At 36.1% G+C, this 12877-nt stretch overlaps 1 protein-coding gene across 25 annotated transcripts in view; it reads right to left on the reverse strand.

Moving 5' to 3' along the window:
* KCNC2 (potassium voltage-gated channel subfamily C member 2) overlaps positions 1–12877 on the reverse strand; it is a 193635-nt gene that overhangs the window by 6840 nt on the left and 173918 nt on the right. For 7 of the 25 annotated variants that reach the window (XM_078076305.1, XM_078076300.1, XM_078076304.1 and 4 more), the window contains exons 3-4: positions 3464–4391; positions 1231–1395 (exon numbers count right to left, since the gene is read on the reverse strand). In XM_078076305.1, the coding sequence (XP_077932431.1) occupies positions 1231–1395; positions 3464–4391 (1093 nt within the window). Of the gene's footprint in view, positions 1–1230; positions 1396–2959; positions 3064–3463; positions 4392–12877 lie in introns of all 25 variants that reach the window. The other 18 variants (XM_078076319.1, XM_078076322.1, XM_078076323.1 and 15 more) reach the window with 5 other exon arrangements.

Below are 12877 nucleotides of genomic sequence, written 5' to 3' on the forward strand. Positions count from 1 at the left end.
TACAATATGGGTAATGAGACATTTCAAAGAGAGAAGACATCACAAAATAAATATTTAAGGCTTAAAATGTTAAAGTATTCAACAGGGAGAAACTACAATGAATAGCAAAAAAAAGTGCAGTATTTTTAATGCAGTTGCACTAATATGAAAGTTTCGGAGTGGCTTTTCATTAAAATTCAGTCCATTGGATAAGAAATTATTATAGTTCTTTCTCTATTTGGTCAATAAGCAGAGAAAGAGAACCATGGCAATAAAGCAACTGGAATTATCAAAGTAGGAGGTAATCAAAGAGCATATCAGCCCTTGGACAAGCGTGGGTAATAGACGTCACAAAGTTTCTAAAGGAGGGAAAAAAGGGTCCAATTGTCCTGAGATCTGTCAAGTTTACGTAAAACAAAAACAAAAAATAGTATCTAGGGAACAGTCACAGACGGTGGCATCATCTAGAAAATTGGAAGGACATGATGGAGTGGAGATTCAATATTCTGTTATATTTCTTAACCAGTATGCCTACCCAACAAAATGTATTCATTCAACAAACATTTATTGTCTTCTGTGTGCCAGGCACAGTTGAGTGTGGGTTGAAAACAGTAATGAACGTAAAAGTATTATTATTGCCTCAAAAAGAAATTCTGTAGCACAATTTATAAGTACATAAGTAGCCTTTCAAGTTATGGGGTATACTATACTATATGGCCAAGGATGTTGGACCTTTTGGCCTTCTGACATTCGGATAATTCATGGCAAAAACTGCATAAATACTGGATAAGAGACTTAATTACAGTGTGTTTAGAACTTTTCTTTGGGGGAAAAAAAGCCTTATTGTTTTATCAATTACTTATCAAATATATGCATAGAATCAATTAGTGAGTTTTATTACCTGTAGTTAAAAAGATAACTTTTAAGGACTGTTGAGTACATTATATTAAAGAAATTAGCAGAGTGACTTAATTTTTAAATACCCCATTACAATTCTTCCCATAGACTAATGGAAACCAAAACTATAAAGAAAGAAATAAGGGTGAAATGCCTTTCAGATAGGACAATCAAGTAGGCTGTTATGATATGCACTTTAATGTTTATAATGAGAAAAGAGGTGATGAGGAATGCAAGAGAACATTGCGTGCAGGCTTTCCTAGAAAATGACGAAAAAGCATTTATATCACTCCGTATATTTGTAGCACTTAATTTCTAAGTCACCTGTTAGGAGCTGATTAAATGCATGCCTACCTTTCCTGATCCCTCCATCAGAAGCACACGTGTAATCACCTGTCGTCAGTAGGAAACATGTTTCCCCTCTTCTGTTTTTGTCTCTGGTACTAGAGCGTCTGATGGGGAGCCTTTCTGGGGGTGATAATGGCGGCTCACTTCCTGTACTGTCGTCACCTGATAACACTGGTCACAGCACCATGCCCATTGACAGACAGTGATGGATGAGGAAATGAGACAGTACAAAGAGTTTACACGGAATGTCCATAGTACAGTCACTCGATATACAAAACACAATAATCACATCATGATAAGAAAAAGGGTTTTCATCACTCATTACAAAAATTTACATGGAGCAAAATGGAAATGTGTTGAAAAGGAGAGAAATGTTCTTTGGGAAGTTTTAATTCCATTTTGGATTCTACCTAATAGGAAATGGACTTTCACAGAACTAATATAAATTCAAAATAAGTGTGATAATGACGTAGCACACACATTAATATCTTATGATTTTTGACATGCTATCTAGTTATTGTGAATAAGAATCTTTAAAAGTGGAACCTATTTAAGGAAAAACTCCTAGGTACGTATTTGGTTTTGGAGTTCTTTAAGACGCATGCTTATAATATTTGCAGAAAGCAACTTTCCAAAAAAATCTTAATAAAAATAATCCCAAAACTCACTTTGTGTCCAGGGTCTCCATTCTGAAGTGAAAAATATTTTTGAGCATAACAGTGGAATAAGATTAACTTCTCCAAATGCCCTTGAAACAACTGTTTACTTCTATATGCTTGCCAAAGACGTCTGCATCCTATTGGCCTAGATGCTAGCTTGTTATAATAATATTTATTTACCCAGGCTGAGAGTGTGTCCTGTTTCTCATGCCCTTCATAAGGACTATGCACAGGTACTCTGACAACAGCCCGATGAGACTAGCAACACCAACTAAACTCCACCTTTCATAAAGACATTCTTTGCCTTACAGTTTTCAGATATATTGACAGAATTTGCAGAACAATGTACTAAGTAAGCATAGGGATCTTTATGAATAAAATCTTTAAAAAGCAGTTTAGTTCCAGCCACATTTTTTTCCCATTTACTTTGTATAAACTTCTGGAAGCTAATGAAGGAACCTATGAAAATGTTACCTGCCTTTTTTGTTTGTTTGTTTGCTTGTTTTGTGTAATTGGTGTTATTTCAAAATCATGCGAAAGTATTCACATGGGATTATCATAAATCATTTTTCTACAAGAAAAAGATTAAATATATCTACGTTATAGGGAACGCACATATCTTAAATTTTCAGAGTGGGCTGAAAGGTAATTAAATCGTTCAATCTATAAAATATTTCATCTGTACCAGACACAATAGAGTAGAGAGCACATTACTGACTACCACTGTGGCAAAACGAACATTAATTTACAGTCAGTGTCCTCCAGATTAACTATGGCAATGGAGAGGGGTAGGGATTCAGCAGTAGATCACCCAAAATTCAGTTTGGGAGGGGAACAGAGCCCAATGCATGGTGTGTAAAAAAGGAAATCCACAGGGAAGTTCAACTTTGCCATTGATAAGACAAAGCAGATCATCTACCTCCAGGAAAATGGTGAATTTATTATATTACATAGCATCTTACCCAATCTAAAGGTATTATACTGAATATCCTAAGTTAATAATGAAAATTTAATCAATCCTCTAGAAAATTGCTAGGGACGACTTTTATTATCAAAAAGGCTATCTTCCATATCACCTTTTTGGTGTTCAGGCTATTGAAATATAAGCATCCATTCTTTTTAAGTAACTGCTTCCTGTGAAATAGGTTGAGATGCATGGACCTATGTGGCAGAGATAAAACTGAGACAAACACACCAAGCCAAATGATAAGGAAATCAACATTTCGAGGATGAAAGATGGAAAATGGTCAGTATCATACCATCACATCGTGCAGGGGAACAAAGAAACATTGGCACAAAAGCAACAAACAGGCAAAAGAAAATATTGGCACCATCAGCAAAGGGCATTCCCACTAAAGCAGGAAAACTCTATAGACCAGCTATGCAGGCTTCTACTTGGAATCTGACTGAGAAAAGCTACAGTCTAGCTGTCTACAAGCCTGACACAAACACATGTACTGTGAAGGGGTAGAACTGAAAACTCAGGAACATTTGCAGACGATGAAAATGGTTGCCTTCTACCTGAGGGACATACTGGTCTATAAAGTGTTTAGTGGCATGCATTTGAAATTGTGCCTTACCTGATCTGTTATGTTCCAGAAGCCGATTGTCTTTGCCCAGACACGTGTCACCCTGTGTGCTGTTGCAGGCCATATTTAATTCTGTCTTGCAAAAAGTAGGTGAGCTTGCCTGAGGGGCAGGAGGGATGTGCTTCTTTCTTTTTCTTGGAAGTTTCTGCTTCGCCATTGCCAAGGAGTAGTACATTCCGAAGTTGTTGACAATGACAGGCACCGGCATGGCTATTGTGAGCACTCCGGCCAGAGCACACAGGGCTCCCACCAGCATCCCTGACCATGTCTGGGGGTACATATCCCCATAGCCCAAGGTAGTCATGGTCACTACAGCCCACCAGAAGCCAATTGGAATGTTTTTAAACTGCGTGTGCTCACTAGCTGAAGGGTCGTTAGGTTGAGCTCCTACTCTCTCGGCATAGTAGATCATGGTAGCAAATATCAAAACTCCTAGAGCCAGGAAGATTATCAGCAGCAAAAATTCATTAGTACTAGCTCGAAGAGTGTGTCCAAGCACCCTCAGACCTACAAAATGGCGGGTGAGCTTGAAGATTCTCAGGATCCTCACAAATCTTACCACCCTGAGGAAGCCAAGTACATCTTTAGCAGCTTTGGATGACAGCCCACTGAGTCCCACCTCTAAGTAGAAGGGTAGGATGGCCACAAAGTCAATGATATTCAAGAGATTTTTGATGAATTCAAGTTTATTAGGGGAAAAAATGATACGGACTAAAAATTCAAAAGTAAACCACACCACACACACTCCTTCTACATACGTCAAGGCAGGATCCGTTTCGATTTCATATTGCAGAACAACACTTGTGCCATTGATGACTGGTTCTGTCTTGTTTTTAACAATATTGAAAGCTTCGTGTGTTTCCAGGCAAAAGGTTGTGATTGAAACCAGGATGAAGAATAAAGAAGCAAAAGCAATAAACTGTAGGGGGAAAAGAAGAAATAAAAAAAGAAACAAAGAGAGAGTGATCTGAACTATAGTATACTTTGATCCAAATCTAAGAGCATCGATCCCTGCAGATGAAAAAAAATAAAAGCATATTTGGAAATTTTGCTTGGGATGTCACTCAAGTGAAAGAAGAGATGCGTAGGTATCATTAATTAGAGTTGCACACGTAATGTGTTTCAAGTTCTGTTTTCTGCTTATATAGGTAAAACCTTTTGCTTTATGTTGGAAAATAATTTCTTGACTCTTTTGAATAAGAAAATATACCTGTTAAGAGAGCATAACAATCAATCCAAAACAATGTTAAAGGGCAATAGACTGAAAAAAAATAATAAATGTACACAGTGGTTCCAGATATTGTTTCTGATCCTACAAATCTTCATGTATTAGATCATGTTTTACATCTATAAATATAAGGTGCAGTCCACACTGATGAAAATTTGGAAGCCACATGCATTTAACTGTAGGTTTTTAACCATAAATAAAATGTTCAAGTTGTTATGAGGTATGAGCATGAAAAAAAAATTTTTTTTGAGTTATGTTACAGTTAAATTGTATCAACTTAAGGTGGAGACTTGTCCAAAAGAACAATCTAGAGATGAAGAGTAGGCAACAAGACTGAAGACAGAGAAACAGAATTAAGGAACAGATTAAAAGACAGTTTTCTTTCTCACCTGAAAAAGAACTCCAAGTGTTAGAGGAACATGCTATAAAACTGTAGGGTTTCTTTTTTATTCAAGTTTTTATTTCATTTCTTCAGTCAATAATATGTGAATACACACATCTACTAACACAGAATAATAATAAAAGCTCTCACTTACATAGTTCTTACTAGTGCCAGACACTCATAAAAGCAAATTACATAATTAACTCATATCAATACTCATAACAGCACTATGACTACCATATTTTACAGTTCTGCAATATTCACACAGAAATTAAGCTACTTTTCCAAGTCATAAGACACAAAGTGATAGAACTAAGACACTAACCTGACAAGTTTCGCCCCCAATTGTTTTGTTAACTACCAAACTCTTGCATGTTGAACACAAATATGTTGAAAAATTTATTTATCTTGGGGTCGCATACTTCTTAATATTCAAGATCTGAAAACTTAACTCCCAGTTTGAGTGAATGGTACTGTTGCAGACAGTACCAGAGGCTTCCAAAGAAGCCAGCAGATTCCTGGTGCTCTCTGCTAATGCTCTCAGATTTAGCACGCGTAATGAGCGCCAAGAGATTGCCTCTTGAATATCCAAATTAAGTAATCATTTAGGAGCAAGAGGTCATCAGTCAAGTGCAGGATAGCCCTTTTCAGAAATAATAGGGTGTATCCAAATCCCAAACCTGTCCCCTAATACCTATTCCTCACCAAGCCATTGAAAAGATCTAAGTTTCAAGAAGAGATTGAAAACTACCTCATTTTTTCCTGGTAGAGTTTCAATGTAAGCGATATACAAAAGGATGAAAAAAAATCTTAGGATGGTGATTATCTGCCTTAAAGAACCACCTCAAATTCTGAAGTTGTTCCTATGCAATGTAGCAGTGAGTACATTGTTCATATAGTATTATACAGCATGCCATTTTTATGGCTTTGACTTATTTCCCCATGCATATCTTCCCATTTCCTTTGGTTTTGACATTATGGTTTCATAATATCTTTCCCAGACATAATGCAAGATGTTAACATGTTTTCACTCAGCTTTCTCTTTGTACAAATAAATATACAGCTCTGTTAAAATCAACTACTTGTCGTAACAGGATCACTAAGACCTTTTAGATACTTTAAAAGATGATATCTTTTGGAGGAAGAATCAATTATCCTTGATTCATGCATTACTTCTTAATCTGATCACAATTTTATCTATAGATTTGAGAGTCACCTTTGTTTCTGATTCCCCCTGAAATCTTTTTTTGTCTTTAGAGCCCTGCTGGTATAATATATATTGACTCCCCCACCAAGCGACTCCCCACACTCTAGTCTCCAGCATTTCAGACTGAGTGTCAAAAGTTTTAGTGCACACATTCTATCTATGAGGCAGGTACAGAATACTAGGCAGTTAAAGTAAGCTGCAATTTTATTTTATGCTTCTAGTGTTCTTCAGTCAGCATTTTTTCAGCTAACTTTGCAGTCTCAAACTCTGTCCACCCACATTCATGTAGTGAATTGATTGGGACTTCCCAGCATTGCTCTTCCAGAATCTGTTCTAGCTTCCCAGACTACCTCTCATACAACAAAGACAATTTTCGAGTGTACTTTGATGCTTGTCAACACAAAACACTGGGATCTTTTCCGATCGTACATTTTCCTACTCTTCATTTATTCATTCAGCAAGTATGAATTAGGTGCTTCTCTATGCCAGGCCACAGGACGAGGGCGTTAATGTAACCATAGTTAACAAAACACTGTGCCTGTGTTTGAGTAATTCACAATCTATTAGGGACGCAGGCATTAAATAATTAACCACACAAAAATTATATAATTACAATTGTGATAAATGCAATGAAGGATAGAAAGGATCAAAAAAAGGGGGGCTTTATTTTAAGACTGAGGGGTCATAGAAACCTCTGACAAAATAACTACAGACTGAAATTTGAGGGATAAATGAAGGTTGACCCGATGGAAAGGGGAGACTGGTCTATAGCACAGTAGGAAGTTTTAACAAAAAGTCTGGACTTTTTCCATCTCACTTTCTCAAGTGATGCCTTTACTGAAACACCACAGGAGAAGCAGGTCCTTCCAAATCTGCCTCTTCTGCACGAATTGTCATGATTAAAGCCCAACCTAGCACAGAGACCCTGACTTTTTCGAAGTTAACCTCTTTTTCTGAAGAGCTATAAATAAACCAGAAATATTACCTGGGTTTTAAAATGAGGCTGTAAGGTGACCTTAGAGCAGTTTGGTTGCTGGTGGTACTCCTTTAGACTTGTTGGCCTATTGGGAGAGCGATAGAATTCACTTATCTTAAATTATTGTATCAGCCCCATTGTTTGGAATGCAGTAAAAAGAAAAGATATATGTTAACGTGGTTTTTAATGTAAAGCACTATATAAACACTAGAAATCATTATTATATATATTTTAGTATACTTTAAAAATATATCATTAGTATCTCAATGAGAACTACTAGAACCTGATGTTTATGTTCATTAAATGAGTTATTATGTTGTCAGAAAAAGGTCAAGAGAGTCAGAAGGTACCACCACACTTGGTGGTTGGAATTTAAGTAACATGAATCATCTTGTTAAACTGCCCATTTTGTCCACCCATATACCTAGAAAAGGAGTTTGGTCATATTTATTAGAACATACCTGGAGAGCTTACACAAATGTGAATTCCTCACTGTCCACACCAGATATCAGACACAGATTCTTTTGTTTGGGGAGAAGGAATTTGCATTTAACAAGCATTCATGGTGATTCCTATACATACTAAAGTTTGAAAAACACTGTTTCACTGTGTTTTCAACTCGATAATACAAGGTTGATAACTCATTATTAAATGAATTGGAGAAGTTTCTAAATTACAAGCATTTGTAGAATCTTCCTAAACCTTAATAAAAATAGTTCACTACCTCCTATATTATAGGACGTTTGTGCCTGTGTGTGTGTGTGTGTATGTGTGTGTTTGTGTGCGTGTTGTGACATAATTCTGGCTTCTACACAAGTATTGGTGAGTAAACAAAGCAACTCAACCTCTCTATATACACAATTCTAAGACACAAAACTTTGAAAATCAAAAGTTGTCTGTTTTTACAAGTCACTTGGAACTTGAATTTATCAATATTTTTATTAGCATTATTTAAAGAACCACATCATGGTTTTGTATTTGTATTATTCTTCATTGTAATTTTTATAGTTCCATATATATTTAGCTTTTACGGACTTCGTAAATCTGCCAGAGTGTGATAATAGTATAATAGGAAAATAAAAAGAGTGTAAAAAAAGAAACTGTCATTCTGGGAGAGAGATACTCATCTCAGAAGTACATGAGTGTTTTGCTTTAAAAAACAAGCTAGATAGGCCATTTTTTTTTATTAATAAAGTCTAAAATCACTACTAGGTATGGTTTAGAATGAGAGGGCTGTAACAGAGAACCAAAATAGTCTTCATGATAACGTGGTAGGAAATTGGAAGTTGTCTTCTGTCAGCTTAAAAGTGGGGAAGTTGGAAGAAAGTTGAAATCTGGAGAGAAAGAAATGGGAAAGGTCTCTAAGGAGGAGGAAAGGCCCATAGTGGGAGGGGGCAAGCAAGTGAGAAATCCCTGTTCAGGTACAGCAAAGGAATTTTGGAATACGGATGGAGTGTATCAAATTTTAAGGTGATGCTTTCTCTGTCATGCCTTCAGTAAAAGGTGGTTGTACAAGAGCCTGGCATTGATGGTGCTTTGAGTGATGAAGGTATTGGGCCATGGGAGGACAAAAAGAGCGGAGCGATCAACCATGGAGGCAAGATACACAGTGAAGCTCAAAAACATAGAAGAGTAAAAGGAAATCAGGAGAAATATAGCCCTTGTGAAAATATTTGGAGACATCAGGAGAGACGGATTTCCCAATGGAATGAAGAATAGGAGCTCAGTTTATTAGGAACTTAGTTTGAGTATCAGATGAAAAAGTGACCCCAGAAGCCTTGAAGACCTAGAGTCATCCAGAGGCAACACTTGGACTCCATTATCAAGGAATTTGTACACTTCAGTTGAACTTAATTCTAAGAGACTTGGATATAGAAAATGTCTTCTTTTTTTCTGACTCAGTAAGTTAAGCTGAACTGGGTAAATAGGTTAGATTGAATAATATTAAGGAAAAGAAATTAAAAAGGAAAAAATGGGGAAAAAAGAAGGTTTTATTTGTTTGTCTCCTTCATTGAGCTGGGAATTGTTTAAGGACTGGAATGATGTCATATTCATTTTTGTACCTCCTGCTTTTGGCGCAGTGGTTAGTATTTAGTATGGCTGGCTGGAAGGATGGATAGAACGATGAAAGAAGTAATGAAAGAACAAATACATTAACAAAATAATAAGGTAGACCACATTCTAGTGGAAATCTAAATGATTTGAGAAAAAGGAAATGACAGAAATGAAACAATAAAATATGCATATTGAGGCAAAAAAGCCAAATTTACAGCAGAAGCAAATTGAACTGGTCTATAGGTCCAAACATTGCCATTAGTAGCTTCCATTAATTCTGTTAATGGAGTCTTATCAAGGGGTTGGGGAAGAAAAGCACATTGCCATCTCTCTCTTTCTCTTCCTCTGTGATAAGACCAGAAACTCTTACAGGCATTAAATGAAATAATGAAATAATTAAAATATTAGAAAGCTTTCTAGAAGGTGTTATCATGCTGACTTAATTCACAGAACTGATGTATCATCTCAGGCAGTTTCAGAAGGGATATATATGTCCTGCTAAAATATTGGCTTGTGGATCCAATGAGTAGCCATTTTTTTTTCCATAAGCCCAGTGTCCATGATTGGCTAGAATGCTCAATACTCTGTTTTAATTTAGTTTTGTTTTGTTTCTAATTAGCAACCATGGAAAGAAAGCCCTCAGAGTGCAGTTCTACATAGAAGATATTATGTCAATCTACCTCAGTGCAAAGATTTAAGTAGATCTCCAAGTACATATAATAGGCTAAGAGAAAGAGGGGGAAAAGCAGGCCATATTTTTGTTTCATCATTTTCTCTTTCCTCTTAGCATTAAAACTGATATAACTGAACTCTATCTATAACTAGCTCAAAAGGGTCAAACATAATGAGGACCAGACTGATTAAGTGGCCTTCCTCTGTGCTCCCATAGCCCAGGATCACTGATGTAGCAATTTCCACACAATTTTGTTACTGATTTCACACGTCTACAAATTGTTCAAAGAGAAGAACTTAATACCTCTCCCTAGAGCCAAAGACAGAGCTTCACTGATGGCAAGAAGTAGGTGCTCAGTTCTTGTGAAATTAGTGAAAGAACATGTTTTTGAAATATGTTTACTTGGTATGTAAAAATTCCACTGGCTCCAACACAGAATCTGTCCTTTAAAAGTCACCTCAAAAAGGAAAAAAAAAAAGGGAGGGAGGGAGCCTGGGTAGCTCAGTTGGTTAAGCATCTGACTCTTGATTTTGGCTCAGGTCATGATCTCAGGGTCGTGAGATCAGAAGAAGGACTCCGTACTGAGCGTGGAAGATGTTTAAGATTTCCTCTCCCTCTCCCTCTGCCCCTTGCCTCTCGTGCACATGCATGCACTATCTCTCTAATAATTAATTAAAAATTAAAAATAATAAAAAATAAAAGTCATCCTATTATTTCACAAGTAAAAACCTCAACCTATATCTTAAAGGGGGAAAAAACCTGAAGAAAAAATTAAACTTACCTCTATTTGAAAATAAGAGTCAATGAGATAATTTAATAGTTAGAAATTAACATTTTTAAGACAAGTTACCTAAAACATAGATTTTGCCATGGCCCATGAATTCCAATCCTTCAAAGAGATTCCCATTGAAGGACTGGAGTTCATGGGCCATGGCAAAGAAAAGCCTGAAATTTCTTCTTGACCTTGACAGTCACCTTGAAAATGGACTCCTCACATCAGGAAATTGAGGACACTGAATTTTGTCAATTAAGACTGTGAAAATAGCCATTGATTTAATAAGACATTTAGAAGGGTGGAGTTTTCTTTCCTCCTTGATTTCCTCTCACTGGTAAAAGATGATGAACCATCACTCTTTGCTTTGAGATGATTTCTCACTTGCTCTCGCATCTTGCAGGGACTCCATGTGCTAAAACTAAATGAGTTCTTTGGATTATGGTTGCAATACTTGGTCTGAGATCAGCTTTAAATATTCTTTGTATGTAAATACTGATAAACTTGTCTGGATGATGATCAGGTTGCCTGACCTCTTGAGTTTTCCTGCGAAGGGCATTAGGTACATTGTACTGGGGATATGATTCATGGGAGGAATTGGTTAGGATCCCTCTTTTCTCTCAGGGAGCTAATGCTCTGAAAAGGGATCCCAGCACAATAGTTTTAATCAATGCTTGGGAGGACAGTTTTATTTTTATATACTACTATATTTATATAATTTTTATATAATAACAGTTTTATTTTTATATAATATGCTAGTGGACTGGGTTAGCCAAGAGGAAGACAGCTTTAACAGACAGTTGTCTGCCTTAAGAAGAGGTGTCAGATTTCAGATTAAGTTGTGAAAGCCTGAAGAATGTTGCAGTAAACACCATTTCAGAGTTCATAGTGTAGTGTAGGAATGAAGACCCTTGAAGCAACTATGGAGGAAGATCCTAAATTGCAAAGGTTTGCTGTTACCAGCTTTCAACCCAAGTCAATTAAGCCAACCTATATTATCATAAAACTGCTAAAATGCTACATCTGGTTAAATAGGCGAAGAGTTTGCTTTATTTGCCTTGTGTGCCCACCCTGCCCTGTAATCATAAAGATGGAATGAATTGTAACATTTAGTTTAATATATATGTGTATGTATGTATATATACACAAAGGAATTTCAGCGTTTTCAATTCCACATGAGGTATATCTACCTTTAGCTTGCATTTTAAGGACATTATGGATTTTCCAAATGCTTCACTCCTATTATGCCCATTCTGCTTTTCTCTCTTAAATAATTAAATAAAGACATGAACAAGGACTTCCAATAATGAAGAATCAGAGCCCACAGTGCCTCCCAATCAAAAATTTCCATTTTTAGAAATTTACTCTGGTAAAATTTGTATAGAAAAGTACAAGGATATATGTAGAAAGACATTCACTAAAGCATTATTTGTAAAAAAAAAAAAAAAAAGTAAATGTCCACGAGTCAATGTTATGTCCATAATATAGCATTACAAAGAATGAGGAAGATAAATATGTCCTGATATGAAATGATATCCAATGAAACATTAAACAAAAAGATGGCTGTGGCATAATATCCAGAGTCTAATACCATTTCTTTCTCTGTGTACAACTAATGCATGCAAATAAATAGCAACACTACACTCTTAGCAGTGGTTATGTCTGAGTGTAAGAGTGGCATCTTGCGAATGTGTTGCTAATGGAGAATTATAACTGAGTCTATAAATATCTTTAAAGTTTAAAATTTTTACAAAATTTTTAATCATGTATTATGTTTTATTTTAAAACAAAATTCAAAGAAAATACTAACCAAGAGAGGATTAAACTTGGATCTTCATTCTCGATGACCGTTAAGCTGACTTTATTACTCCATAGAAATTATTTATTGGCAGATTGCCATTTTTCTTCTTTTCTACAGCACTTTCAATTTAGCAAATGCTCTTAATTATGTATGTATTCAAGTCTCATATACTAGCTTTGCTGTAATTAACAGGAATGTGGTGTTGTTCACAGAACTGTGGTCTCTAGAGAAAGAAAATACTCTCTTTCATTAGTAAGACTATCCTCAAGTGCCAACCAAGTAGCGACAACTAGAGCCCGGTGTCTGCTGGT

Source organism: Halichoerus grypus, chromosome 6, assembly GCF_964656455.1.
Source record: "Halichoerus grypus chromosome 6, mHalGry1.hap1.1, whole genome shotgun sequence".
NCBI classification, from domain to species: domain Eukaryota; kingdom Metazoa; phylum Chordata; class Mammalia; order Carnivora; family Phocidae; genus Halichoerus; species Halichoerus grypus.